This window comes from Anabrus simplex, chromosome 1 (assembly GCF_040414725.1).
Source record: "Anabrus simplex isolate iqAnaSimp1 chromosome 1, ASM4041472v1, whole genome shotgun sequence".
NCBI classification, from domain to species: domain Eukaryota; kingdom Metazoa; phylum Arthropoda; class Insecta; order Orthoptera; family Tettigoniidae; genus Anabrus; species Anabrus simplex.
Genome location: NC_090265.1, coordinates 1,449,418,102 through 1,449,441,584, shown reverse-complemented (window position 1 = coordinate 1,449,441,584; position 23,483 = coordinate 1,449,418,102). Strand labels below are relative to the sequence as shown.

At 39.5% G+C, this 23,483-nt stretch overlaps 1 protein-coding gene across 1 annotated transcript in view; it reads left to right on the top strand.

The window, feature by feature from the left end:
• The window catches only part of LOC136858414 (sialin), a 442,086-nt gene that overhangs the window by 277,818 nt on the left and 140,785 nt on the right, over window positions 1–23,483 (top strand). The window contains exon 5 of the mRNA XM_067137938.2: window positions 13,989–14,073. Within this exon, the coding sequence (XP_066994039.2) occupies window positions 13,989–14,073 (85 nt within the window). The remainder of the gene's footprint in view (window positions 1–13,988; window positions 14,074–23,483) is intronic.

The following is a 23,483-nucleotide window of genomic DNA, read 5'->3' as shown; positions in this document are numbered from 1 at the left end:
AAAACTGCATCATTTGTACAGGGTCGCACTAGAACTTCTGCGATCGAATGAAGTTTAGCAGTTTTAGCAATTCGTTAGCTAACGTGATAAGACATTTCGAGCGCATTCTCGTTGTCGCTGTTTGCAACAGATACAAAGTAAGCAAATAATTTTTCCACTAATTAGCTTTTCGTGTAAAAAACAAAACCAAAAACAAAAAGAAACAGAAGACTTGTTTTCATTGGTGGGGTGTTTAATTTCTAAATGCGTTTGTGTAGAGAAACCGAGTGGGTTGGCCGCGCGGTTAGGAGTGCGCAGCTATGATCTTGCTTCGGGAGATAGTAGGCTTGAATCCCACCGTCGGCAGCCCTGAAGATGGTTTCCCGTGTTTTCCCATTTTCACACCAGAAAAATGCTGGTGCTGTATCTTAATTAGGGCCACGGTTCATTCCCATCTTTCCGTCGCCGAAAACCTTCAATGTGTTAGTGCGACGTTAAAGACGTAGCAAATGTGTAGAGAAGGTTTCAGACTATTGTAAACAAGAATGTCATCACAAACAACACAGTGGGGTCTTTTGTCTCCTTCTAATTCTTCTTATTTATCTGTTTACCCTCCAGGCTTGGTTTTTTCCTCGGACTCAGCGAGGGATCCCACCTCTGCCGCCTCAAGGGCAGTGTTCTGGAGCCTCAGACTCTGGGTCGGGGATACAATTGGGGAGGATGACCAATACCTCGCTCAGGCGGCCTTATCTGCTATGATGAACAGGGGTCTTGCGGAGATATGGGAACATTGTAAGGGATATACAAGGAAGAGGGAAGGAAGCGGCCGTGGCTTTAAGTGAGGTACCATCCCGGCATTTGCTTGGAGGAAAACCACTTCGAGGATGGCTGAGGTGGGAATCGAACCCATCTCTACTCAGATGACCTCCCGAGGCTGAGTGGACCCCGTTCCGGCTCTCGTACCACTTTTCAAATTTCGTGGCAGAGCCGGGAATCGAACCCGGGCCTCCGGGGGTGGCAGCTAATCACATTGACCACTACACCACAGAGGCGGAGGGGTCTTTTGTCACCTGCATATAAAAATCCAAACTCAATATAATTATCGTACTTTCTTTTCTTTACACACGGTTCACTTTTGCTGGATTGACGCACATCACTGGAAGCTGAATGGCCTGTTGAGTTCGACGTTGACGCAACACGAACTTCCGTTTTTGTTACTTCCTTTTCAAACCTCCACTTTTCAAACAGTTATCTATTTTAGATGTGATCGGAAACGATTCTGATACATAACTGGGCACTGTATTATTGCCACCAGGTCAAGCAAGAGTAAGCTGTTGCTGAAAGACGTCGCTACGTTATTGCATAGGTACTATTGTACTCTGCATACAATGTGCTTATCATAAGTTATGATTTTCATTTCCGTCTTAACGTATCACTAACATAATAGAGTTAGAGAGATGTTCCACCATTCAACACAATGTAAAATATTTGAAATTTATTAAGCGAAGACCGGTTTCGACTCCCTTGGATTCATCATCAGTTCCTGTACAATAATTAAATCAAAGGGAATCTGATAAGAATCATCATGAGGATTGCCTACTTACATGTCAGAGGTTTCTTAAAGTGCCAAGTGTTTCATGTCGTTGTGTACATAATTTGTCATTATGTTTTATGTCAACCTATTGAGATGTTATACAGCATTTATTGAAAATCGCCCTTGGTAAGTTATTCCAATCCCTAACTCCCCTTCCTATAAATGAATATTTGCCCCAATTTGTCCTCCTGAATTCCAACTTTATGTTCATATTGTGATCTTTCCTACTTTTAAAGACACCACTCAAACTTATTCGTCTACTAATGTCATTCCACGCCGGCTCTCCGCTGACAGCTGGGAACATACCACTCAGTCGAGCAGCTCGTCTCCTTTCTCCCATTTCTTCCCAGCCCAAACTTTGCAACATTTTGTAACGCTACTCTTTTGTCGGAAATCACCCACAAATCGAGCTGCTTTTCTTTGGGTTTTTTTCCAGTTCTTGAATCAAGTAATCCTGGTGAGGGTCCCATACTGTACACTGGAACCATACTCTAGTTGGGCTCTTACCAGAGACTTATCTGCCATCTCCTTTACATCCTTACTACAACCCCTAAAAGCCTTATAACCATGTGATACGTGTCCTTTATTTACAATCCCATTTATGTGGTTACCCCAATGCAGATCTCTCCTTATATTAACACCTAGATACTTACAATGATCCCCAAAAGGAACTTTCACCCCATCAACGCAGTAATTAAAACTGAGAGGACTTTTTCCTATTTGTGAAACTTACAACCTGACTTTTAACCCCGTTTATCATCATACCATTGCCTTATGTCTATCTCACAACATTATCGAGGTCATTTTGCAGTTGCTCACAATCTTGCAACTTATTTATTACTCTATACAGAATAACATCATTCGCAAAAAGCCTTACCTCTGATTCCACTTCTTTACTCATATCATTTATACATAAGAAAACATAAAGGTCCAATAATACTGCCTTGAGGAATTCCCCTCTTAATTATTACAGGGTCAGATATAGCTTCGCCTACTCTAATTCTCTGAGATCTATTTTCTAGAAATATAGCAACCCATTCAGTCACTTTCGTCTAGTCCAATTGCACTCATTTTTGCCAGTAGTCTCCCATGATCCACCCTATCAAATGCTTTAGATAGGTCAATCGCGATACAGTCCATTTGACGTCCTGAATCCAGGATATCTGCCATATCTTTTGGAATCCTACACGTTGAGCTTCAGTGGAATAACCTTTCCTAAAAACCGAACTGCCTGCTATCGAACCAGTTATTAATTTCGCAAACATATCTAATATAACCAGAAAGAATGCCATTCCAAAGCTTTCATGCAACGCATGTCAAACTTACTGCCATGTAATTTTCAGCTTTATGTCTTATCACCCTTTTCTTTATACACAGGGGCTACTATAGCAACTCTCCATTCATTTGGTATAGCTCCTTGAAATGAAAAACCTACACTAGGCCTGTTCGGAGGCCATATGCCATGATTGTTATTATTATTATTATTATTATTATTATTATTATTATTATTATTATTATTATTATTATTATTATTATTAGTTCCCTTATTAGTAGTTAAAGTGTCATTAAGAACGTTCCGGTCTCTATTTGAATCGTTCAGGCCATTTATATAATTTTGTTTTCTACATTCTATATTTTATAAAAATCGTCAGTAATCAGTTTATTCCTTTCGTATATAACAAAATCCCATTTTCAACACTTTCACTGGCAGACTCTTTCTTTTCATCTTTAATACTTCATCTTATGACATGTTGGTTGTACTGTATCTCTGTGTGTGGCGGGAGAAGGCGTGAGATGGATAGCAGAACTGTACTGATTTATAGCATCTCATTCTTGCGGGAAATGAGGACGAAGAATGATGTCGCTATTACGAAAGTTTCAACATAGGACCTAACAAGGAGAGCAGGAAAATTTTTAGCGAGGAGGAAATGTCATCTGATAAGGAGTGTCAACTTGTTCCTTGAACCCGACGCTTTGTTTCTTCGAAACGTTAAATAGAGACGGTGAATTACCTCTTGACACGAGATTTTCTAACTCTAAAGCAGCGGGGCAGAAAGAAAAGAAACATACTCTATATTGCACTGTATTAGGAATATAAGTGGTCAGCGGTGGAGTGTCTTCTCCGGATCCCAAGATCGTGGGTTCAAACCCAGAAGAGGTATTCATATTTTTGAAGGGCGCAGAAAGGACTTTTGGCACTCCATGTCATACGATATCGGCATGTAACAGATCTCAGGCCACACACACGACAACATTAATTAAAACTCAGCCGTAGGCAACAGAGTTCTGGATTCTCTGTCAACCGGTAAAATAAAACGGAACGTGGATACTGACACGCAAGCAACCTAAATGGCACCAAATAAAATGTCTGAACATGATAACAGGCCATAAAATAATAGTAATAATAATAATGTTGTTGGTTCATCAGTACACAGACTGGTTTTATGCAGCTCTCCACGCCACCCTATGCTGTGTTAAACTTTTCATCTCTACGTAACTGCTACATCCTACATCTGCTCTAATTTGTTTGCCATGTTCATGCTTTGGTCCGCCGCTACCGTTCTTACCATCTACGCTCTTCTCAACAGCTAACAGAACAAGCCCTGGGTGTCTTAAGATGTGACCTATTATTTTATTCTTCATCTCAAATTTCGCCAAATAGTCCTCCTCTCACCAATTCGATTCAGTATCTCTCCATTCGTTATTCGATCTACCCATCTCGTCTTCAGCATTCTTCAGGTAACACCACATTTCAAAAGCTTCTATTCTTTTCTTTCTGAGCTAGTTATTGCCCATGTTTCACTTCCAAGCTCCGGACGAAAGTCTTCAAAATATCTTTCAAATTTCTACATCAATATTCGACGTGCGCAAATTTATTTTCTTAAGAAAGGCCTTCTTTGCGTGTACTAGTTAGCATGTTATGCCCCCACTTCTGCCATCGCTAGTTATTCTACTACGCAATTAAAAATATTCATGTACTTCCTTTAGACTTCATTTCCTGCAACATCTGCGCTCCATTACTGTAGTTTTAAGGTAAGGCTGTATTCTGTCCGAAGGCAGGTCCGAACCTCCGCAGAGGTGTGGCTGAGCCGGAGTTTACGTACGGTAGGGTGGCCAATTCCTTTCCGCTCCTCCATTCCCTACCCCCCCACCACCACCACCACCAAAAAGCGCGTGGCAACCCATCCACATCTTGACCACGCCCATTGTTGCTTAACTTCGGAGATCTCACGGGATCCGGTGTGTGGCACTGTAGTTTTAGATTTACTTATTTTCATCTTGTACTCCTGCTCCAAGACTGTATCCATACCACTCAACAATTTAACCGGATCTTATTATTATTATTATTATTATTATTATTATTATTATTATTATTATTATTATTATTATTAGTAATTATCACATTAATTAGTATTATTTCTTTTTAGAATTTCTATGTCTTACTTTTATGTTTACATTTTTAAATTCTGTTTATAGTGGTTAAGTGTAAGAGAGGGCCGTGAGCCCTAACTTCGCCACAAATGTAAGTCAGGAATAAATAAATAAATAAATAAATAAATAAATAAATAAATAAATAAATAAATAAATAAATAAATAAATAAATAAATAAATAAAATAAAATAAAATATCACCAGCAAATCTCAGAGTTTTGATTTCTTCTCCCTGGATTGTGATTCCCTTTCCAAATTCGTCTTTGATTTCTTTACCCGCCTGTTCTATGTAAACATTGAAAGGAAGAGGGGTAGACTGCCTGATTTTTGTACAGATTGTAGATCATCATTTTTTCTCGGTATCTGATCCCGATCACCTTAAGAATCTCAAATAGTTTGTCCAATCAACATTATAGAATGCCTTTTCTAGATCTACAAAGACCATGTATGTGCGCTTGTCTTTAATTCTACCCTGTAAGATCAAACGTCAAGTCAGGATTGCTTCACGTGTTCCTAGATTTCTTTTGAAGCCAAACTTATCTTCTCCCAATTCAGCTTCAACGTTTCTTTCCATTCCTCTGTAAATAATGAAAATGAAAATCCACAGCCTGTTTTCAGTCATTTGACAGGGTTAGGAATGGAATGAATGAAGCCCCCATCTAGCGGCGAGGATAGGAAATGTGCCTGCTGCCGAAGCCTGTCGCACTCCTCTGGGGCAATGATAAATGACTGATAGATGAAATGTTAATGGAGAGTGTTGCTGGAATGAAATATGACTGGAAAAACGGGAGTACCCAGAGAAAAACCTGTCCTGCCTCCGCTTTGTCCAGCACAAATATCACATGGAGTGACCGGGATTTGAACCACGGTAACCAGCGGTGAGAGGCCGGCGCGCTGCCACCTGAGCCATGGAGGCTTCTCTGTAAATAATACGTGGTAAATTTTTATAAGCGTGGGATACTAAACTAATGGTATGGTAATTTTCAAATAATAATAATAATAATAATAATAATAATAATAATAATAATAATAATAATAATAATAATAATAATAATAATAATAATGATAATAATAATAATAATAATAATAATAATAATAATAATAATAAAGTAAATTAAACTCGTGTCCTCATCCCGAGGTGGTGCAGCTCTTTTCAGGCACACCCCCATTGGAGGTGAGCTGCATGTACCATTTCAACCACATACAGCCCTCCTGCCATTCTTAAATTTCTGGCAGTACCGGGAATCGAACACGGGCCCCCGAGGACGGCAGCTAATAAATAATAATAATAATAATAATAATAATAATAATAATAATAATAATAATAATAATAATAATAATAATAATAATAATAATCCTGTAATTATCAATCACATAACTCTCACTGGTTTGAGTGATACACGACAATAATTATAATAGATATCTGAAATGTCAGTCATCGTGGTGAGGCGGTGATGTCGGATTCCATAATCGGCTAGGGGGCAGGAATGGTGCTGACTTAGTGTTACGAAGACAGTTAGAAAGCTACTTGATATGGGAGCGACCCTGACGTTTGAGAAAGGTTTGCGAGTAGAAGTTTTGTTGTGATGACCACACTGCCTTAGATTCTTCGAGAGCTAGAGATTTACGGGAGCCGGATTAGGTTCTTATTCATTACATGATTGTTCGTAATGGAAAGCGATACTATTATTCTGCCTCCTTTTTACCATACCGTGGAGAGGCAAGGATGCAATGTCGCACACATGTGAACTTGGGCTATTTTTACGACTGGATGCTCCATGAGAAATATTGTATTCTAAGTTCATGTTTCTGTGGTGCTTTGTGTACAAATGAAGAGGTATACATGACCAACACAAACATTCAATTCCAAAGCCAGAGGAACGAAGCAAATGAGGCTAAATCGTTCCGCCCTTCTGGGACTCTTCGAACCGATGGCCACTACGCTTAAACAGTCAGAAAAGGAGCCGGGCATTTATACAGTGATATAATGCTATGTGACACCTGCATCTCCATTCAAGGCCAGCTCTCTCAACCCTTCCCGATGTCTCTAGGAGTACCTCAAGGCTCTCCGCTCCCTTCATTGATCTTCATTCTCTTTGTAGTCAATATTCCCCAACCACCGTCCCCACTACAGCTCCTCCAATTCGCGAATAATACAGCAGTCCTTGCCCCCTCCCATCAGTCCAAGCCTTGAACTCCTTCCACCCTACCTGAAATCCTTCCACCCTACCTCAAATCCTTTACCTCTTGGTGTAAGCGTTGGTATCTGCGTATCAACCCTTCCGAAATCCAACCCATCCTATTCCGACCCCGTCGTGGAAACCTATCCGCCACCCGAAATCCCAAACACCTCCGCTTCAAAATACATAAGACTTCTCTTCGTCCTCAACATACTTTGATATACCTAGGCATCACCATCGACCAACACTTGTCCTTTCGTCCTCGCTTGCTTAATGTCATATCCAAAGCCACCCGCAGATCCCAGATGCTTCGCCGATTGGCCGGCACCAGCTGGGGTCTCAACACCAAACCCCTCCTCCTTACCTATAAAACCATTATCAGACCCACCGTCACCTATGGTCACCCTGCCTGGGAAGTTGTTGCCCATTCCCATCTCATCTTCTACCACCCTCTTCTATCCATGAAACGTTGCTTGGTTCGCATTGCGCTCGTCTGCCATCTCTCTATCATACCAAAGACCTCTATAACATATTCCCCTTCCCCAAACTGGACACCCACGTCTCTCTCCTATTCCAAAGATTCCTAGCTGCTTCGCCGATTGGCCGACCCCAACAGCCCCATCACATCCTCACTCTGGTCACTACCCTTTAAGATCCATCGAAATACCTTATCCCCGCTCCACGATTACCACAGCCTCGTCCAATCCATAGACTGGCAACCCCCGTACAGACGACTACGTTTGGGTGCCCTACACACACTCTCCACCCATCATTAGCAGCCTAGTCTATCTCATAGGTCATTATTACATTTCGACATTGAGGTCCCTAAGACCAACTCACCACTGACCATGAAATAGCTCTCCCCATTAGAGCTACATTTAGCAAGCGTTAGAACCCACAATTGTGTTCCAGCCATAGAGATCAATCCAGCTTATTGCTAAAACATGATATTCTGTACACATGTATATAGTCTGAAAATTGTGTTAGGTACATTTAGTATAGATCAAAGCTGTATTACCAATTTCATTACTCAGCCATTACATGCTTAGCAGGTTGTGGGTTTTATTTCCATTATTATACGTTTCAACAGTCTTTACATACAGTATATTGAACATTACGTAGCAGTAGGTATATTAATTTAGTTCCTCATTTCAACAACCAGGAATAGCTAAGCTGCTATTGGTTATGTTATCAAGAAACAAGTTCGCTTTTTGAATAAGGCTGTACCATGATATGTGAAAAGGCTTCACAAACGTCCGTTCAATTGCTAATGGCAATAAAGCTCTTGTACACACAGTGATCTTGTTAAACTCGCCACTCACTACTCTCAATTTTAATGTAAATACCCGAAGATAGAAATAGTTATATTATGCTCCTGTAACCGATAGCGAGATCCATTAGGTTTATTAACTCAGAGAACGGAGATGCAAGTTTTACTTCAGTTTTTGTTATCAAGCTATCGAGAAGCACGTTCATCTCTTGTATTATTAAGGCAATCTCGATATTTTGGTAAACAATATAAACAATATTTTCCTGCAATCAGGTCGATTTAGATGCATACTTACTGAAGTCTTTGCAACACAGATAATTAAATGTTCCTTAACATTCAGACACTCTTCATAAAAAGTTCAAGTTGTGTGCGTTCAATCCAAATGCCTGTGATATTTATTATTTCTTCATACGCCATTTCAGATGATTTCGTAAATAATCCAAATAATACCTCGAGTTCTTCATAGGATTCTTGACGCTTTTTCAACTCCATTAATATTTTTATATAATTACAAAAAGTGTTAATTTGTTAGTTCTCGCTTCCGTTAATCTCTGGCACGGAACATTACTTATCATCCGACAAGTTTGACCTCTTACGGCTGAAGTCAAAGAGATATTCATTATCAACTCCTAAAATAATTTTAGTATTATTTTTTCAAAATAATTACATCGCAAGTTTTAAAAGGACTTGATCAAATATGCATATATTTCATTAACCAAGTGCATATCAAAATATACAATTTGAAGTTTCAGAAATGTTAAACCAAACAAAAGTAATAACAGCTATTTCCAATTTGCAGACTTTCATGGACACTAAGAGCCTCGTTTCGAGACTTTCTTTTTTTTGTGACGCTTCATCCTGAAATTCTAAGTGCTTTCTGAATGTCAGCATAGCCCTCATGCAAAGCAGCATCTGCAGCGTATCTAGCCGACCAGCGAATGTCACTAAGTTTGTTCCAGGGCAGATTTTTCTTCAAAATTGATCAACGGACTGTTGATGTTTAAAAGAAACTGTATAATTCCGTAACGATTATTGATTCATTGAAGAATTCTGCTGAATTTTTCCTACGAGATTTAGTGAGTGTGTTGCACATGGTATATATCTAGCCAACAAATCCATTTCTTTAACCCTTGCGTAAAGATCGTTGTACTTTCCGGAGATCTAAGATGCATTATCATAGTTCTGGCATCTACAGTTATTCTTTACATCAATGACATGGTGAACCATCCATTCAAGAATGAAATTCTTCATGTCTCCTAATTTATGCCGTGGATTAGTTAAACATCTCAGAAATCTCTCTTTGTGTCTTCCGTCAGGTAACACATAACGGAAAATAAGTGTTAGTTGATAAAGATGTGCAATGTCGGGTGTGGATTCAACGATGTTAGAAAGGTATTTGTTATTTTTAAAAATTACAACTCCACGGATTTAATCCGCCATCACACGAAACATTTTTTCATAGATTGTCTTAGGTCAGTGTAAAGTATGACCACTTCCATTGTTGTCATGCAATAGGACATACTCTGCTAAAACCTCATCAAACTCTTCGTTTAATTCCAAATAATGAATACAGTTACCACTAATTGCTGAACCAAATATTTTTTCAGATCTATGCAGTGAACATCTTCGAACCGCGTGAGATTTCACTACGGCGACAACTCTTTGAAGATTCTTTATGTGACTGCAAATGCTCAGTGAGTTTTATGTCCATATTTTCTAGAATTTTCTCTTCAGATATAAGTCTAAGTAAGCCAGATCCATATTCAGATGAGTTTTCGTGCTGGTTAACACGCACATTTACCTTCTCACAATCAGAGAACTCAGAAATTAAAAATTGAGAGCTGTATTCATAGAACAAGGCGCACAAAACACCGCACCACTGCTTGTGGAAGATACAAGTCATTCCTGCAACACTTCACCATTACGCAATTTACGTCTGAAGAGAGATGTCTAAAAATATCTTTTTGAGTTTCAGATTCCGATTCAACATTTCTACACATGCGCCATACATAGCAACATAATCTTTGGTAGATTCGTATATCACCAATTCATTAGCATCTGAACTTAATTTAAACTCATCGTCTGTGAATGTGCCATTCTTATTTCGTTGTCTGTTTATTTTGACATTTCTACTTTTATGTTATCCTTTTCCTCAGTAATTTCGTTGCAAGACTTTGTTGGAGAGACAATAGTTTTGAATTGTGTGAACGTTAGTTTTTAGATGATGTTTGCTGTTTTAGATATCTAGAATTAAATTATGAACTAATGTGTACTTTTGCAAGTTCCGCATTTTCTCTTTGAACACACTGCTTTGATTTCTTTTTTACGTATCTGTGCACTACTTAATTCATTCATTGTGAAAATTGAAACGCCCCTCAAAGAAAGAAAGGAAGAAATAAAGAAAGAAAGAAAGAAAGAAAGAAAGAAAGAAAGTGTAACTCACTGATATCGGCAAAACCTTCTATACAATTATGCCGTGAACCAAACAAAAACTGTAAAATACGCAAGAGCTGTGAATTTACGTCGTTACACTGCACAAAGAACTTCACCACTGCCTAATAAATAAATTACTGATCGTTACAAATGTATTGGAAGTTTGGAGCGTCGGCTGTTTTGTTGTCGACAACAATGTACGAAATATAAATTAACTGGAATTATATATACATGTTTCATTTATACATTTTCATACATATTTAATTAATAAGATTTCAATGATTTGAATAATTTTTAAAAGTAGCGGAGAAGAATAAATAATATATGACATAAATATACTAATCATTAATACCAATATCGTTCTCAAAACACTACACGACAATGCAGAGACACTTCACCGCCCACTAAGTACCGCACCACCCATTGCCATGCCTACCGCTGACCGACTAACCGCCAAATGATTCTATCGCTCTCTTTCGGTATTGTTAGAGGAATCGAACTGAAAAATTTTGTCACAACGAGATATGATTATTACTACGCACATTTTGAAGAAAAAGAAATTAAAATCCGCTCTCTCATTGTTTAACTGCCCTTCCAGCCGCGTTTCACAGTCTCTTTATTTTTCCTTTTTTCCACATCTTCTTCTTTTCCCCCGCTAGTTTCTTGCGCCCCGTCTTAGCAGATGCCCTAGGGCGTGGCTTACTTGGCCTACTGGAAAATCCCGCCCTGGTTCACCCGCACGCATTTCTGTTTTCCTATGTGTGTTTTCGTCATATTTCTACACTTAGCTGATCTGCCTGGTCACTTGATTTATCATCCATCGAAAATTTATGGGATCATAAGGATCGCTTCCATGTCGAAGTATTTGTGATTTCGAGCGTAAACTGTAACAACACTTTAGCATAGGAAAATGAACACAATGGAAACTGTTCTGATGGACTGCATATAAATATGTGGCTGTGAAGTGTTATCAGTGAGAGAAATAACTGATAGGAAGAAGCTTGTCACATTCGCGGTTTTAACACCGCAGCGAAGAAATATAAAGGAAAAAAATGAAATAGCGTATGGCTTTTAGTGCCGGGAGTGTCCGAGGACATATTAGGCTCGCCAGGTGCAGGTCTTTTGACTTGACACCCGTAGGTGACCTGCGTGTCGTGATGAGGATGAGATGGTGATGAAGACACATATACCCAGCCCCCGTGCCAGTGAAATTAACCAATGATGGTTAAAATTCCCGACCCTGCCGGGAATCGAAGCCGGGACTCCTGTAACCAAAGGTCAGCACGCTAACCATTTAGTCATGGAGCTGGACAATATAAAGGAGATTTCATAATTCCTGTTATGATTCTGTATAATTGACATGTATGGAACATGAAAGTGTAGCTTTTTCGTAAGATACACACATTAACATGTTCATTTCAATGAATACTACATTTTACATGTTAATTTTGACTGTCTAAGACAGGCTTACATAACAGTTTCTTATAGTGTCCATAAAAGTAATACAGCGAAGCAACGTAGTTGACCATAGAAAGGGAAATATATTTTTCAGTTGTTAATAATTGCACATTCTCAGTACACAATATGAGGACATTTTTATTCTCTGTTCTGTCAGTACTTATACCATAATTCCCTACGTCCTATCTTTTCTATCCAATTAACCCTAGAATCATAAAGTCCCTGCAGTGTAACACGAATCATAAACTTTCGTCTGTCAGACTACCAAAAAGGAAAGCACTTTAATATGCATAAACCCAACATTTTGCATAACATACAGAATATTAAAACTACCACACGTAGTGATGACAATACACTCTGGTCAGTTTTCCTTCAATAGGCACATTCAATGGACTGTTTTGCCTGGTGATCAAGACAAGTGCCTTCGGCATGTCTTACAAAAGAATCGGGTCATTCTTCATTTATTTGAGGACAAAACGCAAAAATTATTCTTCCCTCAACAGTACCTGATTGAGGCTCTTCAGGAATGCCATCTTTTCCAAGAATTTCAGTGATGGTCCTCTTCAGGCTGCGCCTCAAAGTTGGTGCCTGAAGTCTCCCTTGTAGCTTTGGAGCCATTAGCATTTCGGATATATCCTCTGCAAACTCACCCCTTGAAAATGGCTTTTGGCCTTTGTCAACCATCTTATGCACATAAATAATGTATCCATTGACAAGTGATGTATTAATCATACAATAAAAGATACACATTGGCCATCTTCTCGTTTTTATTGAAGAGGACATCAATGCTGACATTTCATCGAAAGTGTCCACGGCACCTTTAGTCCCATTGTAGTCTTCCACCATATCTGGTTTCCCACTGGCTGCTATAGTTCCTACTTCATGGCATGTAGAAAGGAGGATTACATTCTTGTTTGATTTTCCTTTATAGGTTTTCCATTGCTTTTATACCATTATAACAAAACATGGAGGACCCAAGCTTTCTTAATTTGACTGTTTTCATCTCTGGCGGTAACTGTGGCTTGTCTTTTCTCATTGTTCCAATGATTGTCAGGTTATTGTCGCAGCCAGACGAATTGAGGTGAACAAATTGTCGGTCGTAATATTTCTGTTTGATCCATGTATTGCTCGGGTAATTTCATTCACGAAATACATTACCACTACTGTCTCCTGAAGAGAGTGGTTCTCTGTCTAATTCAGAAAGAACTGCCGCTATCAATTCATCATCGTGCGCTAGATTTTCCATTTCAGTATCCTATTAAGCTTACGTATTACGTACAAGAAAACATTACTGTAATAAATCAAATATTCACATTATTTACAGCTATGTACAAATCACGAATACTTTCACAAATCATAAACTTTCGTCTCTCAGACGACGGTCATATCGCAGTGAACAAACAACTGGACCTTTATGCTTGAAATCAAGGTCAGCACTTATTGTTGATAGCTGGGCAAGATTAGAAGGAGGGGGAAAGAACAGTTCATTAGCCTCTGGAAATTCCCGCGGAAACTACAGGGGTGCGTAGTCTGGGAGACGAAAGTTTATGATTCTAGGGTTAACGGAACGGTTCTCGAGAACTTACAGCCATGGATCTCTAATGTCTAGAAATCATGTTCTTATTCTACTTTGGTTCTTACAGGGAGCAACTTGGCCTGCTTTGCACATGCTGGGGGCCAGCTGGTATCCATCACTTCAACGAACTGGATTCGTCTGCTACTATTCAGGTGAGTTATATTTCAGATTTTTACTGCAGATAATTAGACATCCTATGACGTTCAAAAAGCTCTAGAATATGGTATCTTGAAACGTTAAGTTTAGTTAAAACTTGACAAAAAAGTACTCTCCTTCATGTTCGACAGTACAACTTTCCGGATCGGATCGTACGTAGATCCCTCTGCGAATGATATTTAATCTCACCTATAGTGTTGCGGATTATATTTCCTTTTCATCACAAATATGTAAAACCTGATGAAGAAATCCGATGAATTGTAGCATTGAAGCCGTGTCGTCTCAAAACTCACGAGTTTCAAAACTCACGAGTCTCAAAACTCACGAATTCTTGGAGGGGATTAGAAAGAGTAAGTTTCTCTACCTGCGCCAGTCTCAAAACTCACGAGCAGAGCCAGTCCTTCTTTGAATGGATAAATGTACACCCTATTAGTGATGGGATAATCGAATACTTTTAATAATCAAATAACTTCCATCCGATTAAATAATCGAATGAATAATCAAATAAAAGAATCGAATGAGTTTCAAATATCATTCGGTTATATCGCGCGGAATAACAGGATGCGTCATGGATATTTATTTTTCGGTTTAAGTGTGTCGGATAGAAAACCGATTGAAATAAGCGAACAGATGAACGCTTACAAAATATAGAAATACGCCTTTTTCCGAATGAATCTCCAAATGTTGAAACTAAATGAGTGAATTAACTGCCTTGACCACTAATATCTCTAAATAAAATTTCTTATTCAAGTAAATGCCGCCTTCTGGCCGCATTATGAAACTAACCCCCAGTACTAACAACTGGCAGTTTCTTTTAACTAGCAGCGGACAATATACCTACTTTAATTTGATGTCGTCGGGCTGCAAGCATAAATGGTGATCATGCTGGCCTTTGGTCCAAGGGGTCCAGGGGGTCCCGAGTTCGGTTTCCGTTCGGGTGGCAAATTTTAACTTTCATTAGTTAATAGCTATGGCTCGGAGACTGGGTGTTCGTGCCGTCTTCAGCATTAGACTTCATCTTAGGTAGGGCCTTATCCTCACAGACGTGCAGGTCACCTATACGGCGTCAACTGTAAAGACCTACACCAGATCTCTCCGGAGGCCACACGTCAGTATTATAAATGTATGTGAAAGGTAAGAAATTCATTATATTAACTTTAAGACAACAGCAAAATATTTTAAAAATAATGATAATAATACACCTCGGTCTCTTTCATTCACAAACCATTATTTTTTCCCCGTGGGCTGGGGTGGCAGAACAACATTCACAGTATTCCCTGCCTGTCGTAAGAAGCGACTAAAATGTGACCCCAGGGGATCTTAAATTATTTAAGAAAACACTAGATGAACAACTGATAGACAATCTGCTACCTGGGTGACTGCCCGAAGTCGGTGGAAAAACATGGGTTGAAGGGAAGCGTGAGTCACCGCGCACCTCACCCCTCATGCAGTCATCGCAAGAACCTGCTGTCCGGATTCGTGAATTTTGAGACTCATTAGAATGTTTGCTTTAGCTACCAGTTTGTAGTCGTGAGTTTTGATACTATTCGTTACCAATTATAGCCCGTGAGTTTTGAGACTCGTGAGTTTTAAAACATAACCATTGAAGCAAGCACAACTCGTTCCTCAAGACAGGTCATTTTTTTCCTCATATTGTCTTTGAAACGTTGCAATTCTTCACTAGATTACCATCCGTTAACAGTTTGTCGAAGGCACGAGTCATCTGAAATTGCTCAGATACGTTAGCTTTATGTCTTTGCTGGCAGGATGTAGTGTTTACAGTGCACTGTGTCCTCTGGTATGGGCTAGAATAAATTTATTACTTTCATTGCCCTGTCTCAGTCTCATCCTTGGCTTTGACAATATGAAAGTGACCGAGGTATGAGCGATGCTAGCAATACCATTCCTTATGCAGCCATTCCCTCTTATGAATGGTGTGAAAATATCGCTCATAGGGTCACTTGGTGTATGCATTTCAGTGGGCTTGGCAGACTGATATGTAATAGCAACTTCTGGCTCGGCGAGGAAAGCAACGGGTATTTGAAGGTGCTCAATTACGTCAGCCATGTGTGGGTAGATTTACTGGCACTTAAAAGAACTCCTGCGGGACAAAATAACCGGCATATGGGCGTCTCCGAAAACTGTAATAGTAGTTAGTGGAATGTAAAACCAATAACATTATTATTAAAGATTTTTTAAATGTGTTTTGAAAAAGCGATCTTTAATGTGCCTACAAATCTCCGGACTCGTGTCACCCGAACTAACTATATAATGGCGTATGGCCTACAGAGAGGCCTGCTGCAGGCCATTTTCCAGTAGACAGCCTGTAGGCAACCTGCTTGTCTGTGAGGATGTTTTACAGTATAATGTTGAAGACATCGGAAATACCCATACCGCGAGCCAGACGAGAGAACGAAGTAAGGCTAAAATCCTCGACCCGGATGGGAATCGAACCCGGGACCTTGTGTGCCAAAGGTCAGCATGCTAATTATTTAGCCATGGAATTGGGCGACCCGCATTTAAGTACAGTTAAATGTCATTCGACTAATCACACGTTCGATTTCGCAACCTTGTGTATAAGCGATGAGGACCTAACCAATTTCACAATGCATGAGGATAATATCGGGCATCCTAAGATCTAGTCCAATTTCTTGGATTCACGCCGTAAAGAGTATCCTTCCTCCATAATCGAGACACCATCAAACAATCAAGCATTTCATGATTGGGAACGGTGTCGTAACCTGATATTCCCACAACAGCTACCTGTCCAAGAAAGTAAGTTCGGTGCACCAGCACTTCGCTCCAAGTCACAGAAACCGCTCTTGACGATGAGCCAGCATGAGGTACTTACAATCGATGATGTGTGAAAGGCTTCCCAAACTTCAACCATTATCTTGACGACATCACACAGGAGATTTTTAATATTTGGGCTCTAAAACCAAATCAAGCAAGTCTTCTCTCTTCCTGGTCATCTTCTTCCTCCTACTTGCGCATTCATTCGTCCACTTCCTCCTTCCTAGTTCATGTGGTTTAGGTTCCCTCTAAAGTCCTTCATTTCATAGGCAGGGAGTTCTTGCTGTAGTTACTCAGACATTCGTAGTTTCGGTATGATTTTAGTACAGGAAGATTTTGCCATGGTGTTCAAGACAGAATGTTGACGCGGTTGGGTTACTTACGTTAAGCAGTCAATCAATCATCAATGAAGTGCATTTAGGGCTGTCGGCCAGGTGGATGATTCCCTATCAATTGCTTACCTAGCTTTTTCTTAAGACTTTTTCAAATAATTTGGGCACTTATCGAATATTCCCATTGATAATTCCAATCCCTTACTCTTACTTGCCCCAATGTGTCCTCTTGAATTCCAAATTTATCTTCATTTTATGATCTTTTCTACTTTTAAAAGCTCCGCTCAAGCTTATTCGTCTACTAATGTCATTCCACGCCATTTTTCGACTGACAGTTTGAAACATACCACATAGTCGAGTATCTCTTCTCCTTACTTCCAAGTCTTTCCAATCCAAAGTTTGCAACATTTTCGTAACACTACCCCTTTGTCGGAAATCGTGTTGTTTTCCTTTGGATCTTTTCAGTTCTCATATCAAGTATCCTGGTGTGGGCCCATACACTGGAATCATACTTTAATGGGGGTCCTACCAGAGACTTATACGCCCTCTTCTTTACATATTTACTACAACCCCTAAATACTATCATAAACCATGTGAAGAGATCTGTAAACTTTCTTAGCAACTTCGTTTTATATGATTACACCATTGATGGCCATTCCTTATGTTAACACCTAGGTACATGCAGTGAGGTACTATCACCGCATGGACACAGTAATTAAAAGTGAGAGGACTTTTCCTCTTCGTGAAACTTACAACTTGATGTTTCATGCCATTTATCATCATACCATTGTCCGCTATCCATCTCACAACATTGTCTAGATCCCCTGCAGTCGTTCACAACCCTGCAACACATTTACTACTCTACACAGTATAACATCATCAGCAAATAGCCTTATCTGTAATTCCAGTTCTTTACACACGCGATTTATATATTTAAGAAAACGTAAAGGTCCAATAATACTGCCCTTCTAATGAAATCTACGTAAACAAAATTAAACTTTTGTCTGTACATCTTTGTAATTCGGCGTTATGCTGTTGCTGATCGTGAATAAATAAATAAATAAATAAATAAATAAATAAATAAATAAATAAATAAATAAATAAATAAATAAATAAATAAATAAATAAATAAATAAATACATAAATAAATACATTTTTGCCTCATTCTTCGTTTTTATCTCGAACTAGGTACGAAAGTCGAGCGTAGATTTACTTCAGTTTTTGTCTGTCTGTTTGTTTATTTTTTGTTTGTTTGTTCGTTGGTTACTTATGTCACGGGAAAGCGGGCAAACAGAATTTCTCGAAATTGTAACCGACAAAATTTGTAGAAAAATACATTTCACGATATTTTATGTTCTGTACAATTTCACCCCCGCCTGATTCCATTTCTTGATGGATACAGTAATTTTGAATCTATCTGTTGGTACAGGCCAGGGCAAAATATAACTTCACCGATGTCCCAGTCTCACTTGTGGCTCTGACAGTATGGAAGCTGCTGAGATATCGGTGGTGCTGAGTAATGGCATTCTTAGCACAACTAGTGTGTCTAAGTGTTATGAAAGGTGCTACTCACAGGGCTTCTGCAGTAAGACCTTCTGGCACAATGAGGAAAGCAATGGCAAGCTACCTTACTCCTCATGCTGCTTAGTATGCCTCATTTTGGCATAGCATAACCTTATGTAGTGCTATTTGAGGATCCAACCAGCCTTCGGGCTATTGACGTAACAGCGACATTTTACCGTATGAGCTACGATGATGGGGATATTAAGGAACTTAGATTTTTATTCTTAATTTCGTCAACGGCGATCATTGTTGACATGGGAGTGTCAATAACCTTTAAATTGATTCTCGGGATAAAAATATAATTAAAAATATTTGTCATCGCATCCTCATTTCAATAATTATGTCTTCGATACGACCCAGCATACTTGTTCCAAGATCTGATTTGACAAAAATGTGCGGTGAACATGAGACACTAACGAGTATTGCAGCTAATAAATAAATAAATAAATAAATAAATAAATAAATAAATAAATAAATAAATAAATAAATAAATAAATAAATAAATAAATAAATAAATACGATACCTCGTAATGTGCAGGCCTTCGGGTTGAGGAGCGGTCGCTTGGTAGGCCATGGCCCTTCGGGGCTCTTGTGCCATGGGGTTTGGTTATAGCTCTGGTACAGTATTATCCGGTATTCGATTCCACTCTCGAGGTGTGATAACAGTGCAGTTGTCATACATGGTAAATCTGTTGGTACTTAATGCGAAGAAGTTGTTCCTTGGCAAGCAACTACAGTAGTATCGACGTGACTTGGCTATGACAGTCCTATGGAACTGTTCCCGTCTTCCCAGTCCGTGATTAATGGAAAAAGCTTATAATATACTTGTATGGAAGCAACCAATGTAATGGGAAATACTGACTTGTATACAAACAAGTTATTAGCATCTTATCATCGTGTTTGTTCAGGTCGATTACTGTTACGGATCTTGAGCTAGTAAGAGGTGAAGTCGTGGGTTTTCCACTCAATGAAGCATTGAAGTAATTGTTGGAATAATGTGTCTGACTTGAATGAGGGGATTGCCAGCGCGGGGTCGGGAATCTTAACAAGTCACGACTTACTACTGAGCCTTCCGCCCACTTTCCGCATGTCAGTGATGTAATATCTGTTTACACTTACGTTAGATCTCAATTCCGTGCATAAATGAGTATACAATTAGATTACACTACAAACGTCCACATTAAGTTGTTGTCTCCTTGTGGTTGATATCCTACACAGAATGTCTTCTTCTTATTCTTATTATTTTTCTTTATCTGTTTACCGTCCAGGGTTGGTTTTTCCCTCGGACTCAGCGAGGGATCCCACCTCTACCGCCTTAAAGGCAGTGTCCTAGAGGTTCAGACTCTGGGTCGGGGATACAACTGGGGAGTATGACCAGTACCTCGCCCAGGCGGCCTCACCTGCTATGCTGAACAGGGGCCTTGTGGGGGGGGGGGAAGATTGAAAGGGATAGACAAGGAAGAGGGAAGGAAGTGGCCGTGGCCATAAGTTAGGTACCATCCCGGCATTTGCCTGGAAGAGAAGTGGGAAACCACGGAAAGCCACTTTGAGGATGGCTGAGGTGGGAATCGAACCAACCTCTACTCAGTTGACCTCACGAGGCTGAGTGGACCCCGTTCCAGCCCTCGTACCACTTTTCAAATTGCGTGACAGAGTCGGGAATCGAACCCGGGCCTCCGGGAGTGGCAGCTAATCACACTAACCACTACAAACACAGAGGCGGACACACAGAACGTCAAAAATCATTAAGCAGAGGTTGATATGAAGCAAATAGTAATTTACAATTAGAACGGAAATCAGCCATCAAGGGAGTAATTTTGACCTCTAGCTGAATGGGGCAGCAGATTAATGGTACTTGTAGACAATATTCAGTGAATGAAATGGAGAGAAAAGGCCCATTGTTGCGTGTTTCTGAGGTAGTTTGTAGTGTGATGTCTTGTATGTAAATGTGTATTAAGATTCAGATTTCAGCCCCCGAGCTAGAGGAATTAACCAGATGCGGTTAAAACTATCAGCCCGGCCGGGAATCGAATACGGGACCCTCTGAACCGAAAGCCACTATACTGACCATTCATCCAAAGAGACGGACATGAATGACAGATTCTAAAAATCTTATTTGGATTAATGTATATGAAAACAGACATAAGACTATTTTCTACGTAATCATCATTAATCTCTACACACTTCTTCAATAACACTGTCAGTAATTTTATTTTATGTTATTTTATTTCTTCTTCATAAAATGTATTGGACGGATACGTAGCCAATTTCACACGAAGTCTTGTTCCTCTTTGTCACTAGAAAATCTCTTTCACGTTTGTAAGTGCAGACCTTCATTTAGAAATCTACTGTGGCGGAACGGTTGGTCATATTGACAAACGGATTGCGGCATCAGACGGCCCTTTTAGCAACCTACATTTTTAGTCCTAAGGTATTTTCTCGTTTCTCGGCTATTTATGGCATAGATAGAGGTAAATATTTCGATCTAGGACAAGTTGAGAAATGATATAGCTAACTTATCGGGCGTATCTTTGACGTTTTGTCCTATCACCACCGGCAACGCCTTAGTTTGCATTAGAAACGTGGGTTAGGTTGAAATTTGAGTAGTGTTTCCATATATTCCTTTCGTTTTCCCATACCTTCATGGCAGTTAGAATAATGAAAGAATATCATCATTGACTATAAAGCCTGGAAGGGGAGAAGAATTCTCCTAAATAAATTTACAGTTTACCGCCTATAATCTCAGCCACCCTACCGCAACAATGACTTTTTTCAACTAATCATAAGGATATTGGAACATTATACTTCATTTTTGGTGCCTGAGCAGGAATGGACGTGGAAAGGGCCTGTTGAATTTTGTGATCCTACTTGTCTTATAAGTGTTTCAAGCAGTGAAGTAAGATATGGAAAAGTAACAAAATTAACCCGAAATTGGAAAATTAAGTTCAATCTAAGGTAGAGTCGAGATACGACAAGAATTCATTGGACCAAAGTTGTAGATCTCTTCATTCCAGGGACCGAAAGTGCTATACGTTTTTTGATAGGAATTACGTTTAGGCACAAAATACCTCAAAACGAAGGTCTGCAGCGGCATGAAAATTGCCTCAATATTTCGATATTTTTCGAAGGATAAAGTTAAACATTGGAACTTTTTGGAATTTCTCCGTCAGGTATAATTTTGCCAAATTTCAATTTTCTAGCGCACCCGAAATTTTCGTCCACCATTTTGTTTGGGGGTGTAAATATTAAAAATTTGGACTTTTTAGAATTTTTTCTTGGGTGACAGCTAGTAGCGGCGCGAAGAAGCTCGCTCCCCCCCCCCCCCCCGCAATAATTGAAAATGGACGTCTCGTTTCCTGATAAGGAAAGTTACAAGTTTATTTCGTAGTACAAGATTGTATATTATTACAATGAAGAGCTACGACGATGATAATAATAATAATGAAGTTACACAATTTAGTTTTCAAATTAGAAGGAATTAAAGTAATACACTTATATGGTACGAACACACACACACATACACATATGAAATGCATATTCCAGTTATCGTAATCAAAACACGCTGACCATCACTATATTAAGAAAAGTCTCGTTCCGCGGACCAAATAATTTACTACTATTTATAACTCAACCGTCCATCGTAGGTCTACAACACACTGACTACCGAGAGTTATAAAGAGGCTCGAAATCTCAGCATTTAGAGTTTAGATATGGAGGATGTCTTTGTTATCGCATCTTCGCTGACTACTGGGTTCTCAGAATTGGCTAATTACTTCACAAGCCTTGTTAATTGTTGTGAGTGACAGCAAGGGATTGCTATTATTGGAACAGGTTGGGAAACCCACATTATTTCAGAAATAACTACCGTACTCCTATAGACGACGGGATAAGTTTGGAATAACCCTCTATAATACAAATAATAATGTGTTGTGTGCTGTACATTTATTAATATGTAAAATCACTCTTCAGTTACGGAATTAATAAACAGTCATGGCCCCCTCACGAGCCACGCCCGCAGCCCCCACCCCCGCGCCTCGCGGGGTCTGCGGGGTCCTTATCGCCGCTACTGGTTACAACCTAATAGCTATCACGCCGCCGAATTTCAAGTTTCTAGCTCATCTGGAAGTGGGTAAACATTAATGTCAGTGAGTGAGTCAGTTAGTCTTCTGGCTTTATACAGTATAATAGGGGTATATATTGCACCCGCCCACCTCCTGAGTCCCAGACCAGCATTTCTCTCAGGGGTGATCAGTTCGAAAACGATAAAAAAATTTATATCAAAAAAATTATATATATATTGGCGCATCAAATGAACACAGGGGTGAACGGGGCATGAAAATTTAAGGTTACGGGGGACGACTCATTCATGGATACAAAATTCTGACTCCACAATAGGAATGGGAAGTGACAACTTAAATTCCATGGGCATACTGGACTAACTACAATGAAAAGATATGGAAGCTGTTTCCTATTGAAATTGCAATGAGGAGCAATTTATTCACTTATTTTGCATACTACACATGATGACAAATTTACATTGGGACACTTTTAATCCTGAAAAATAAATGACATAATATTTGGATTTTACCTCACTACTCTGGTAGTGTAAAACATCTGGTGAATTCGTCCCAGTTGGTTACTGGGGATCGAATTCACAGCCGTATGATTGGACGTTTCACCGCTGGAGATCTTCTTTCGGTGACGAAGGCACGACAGTA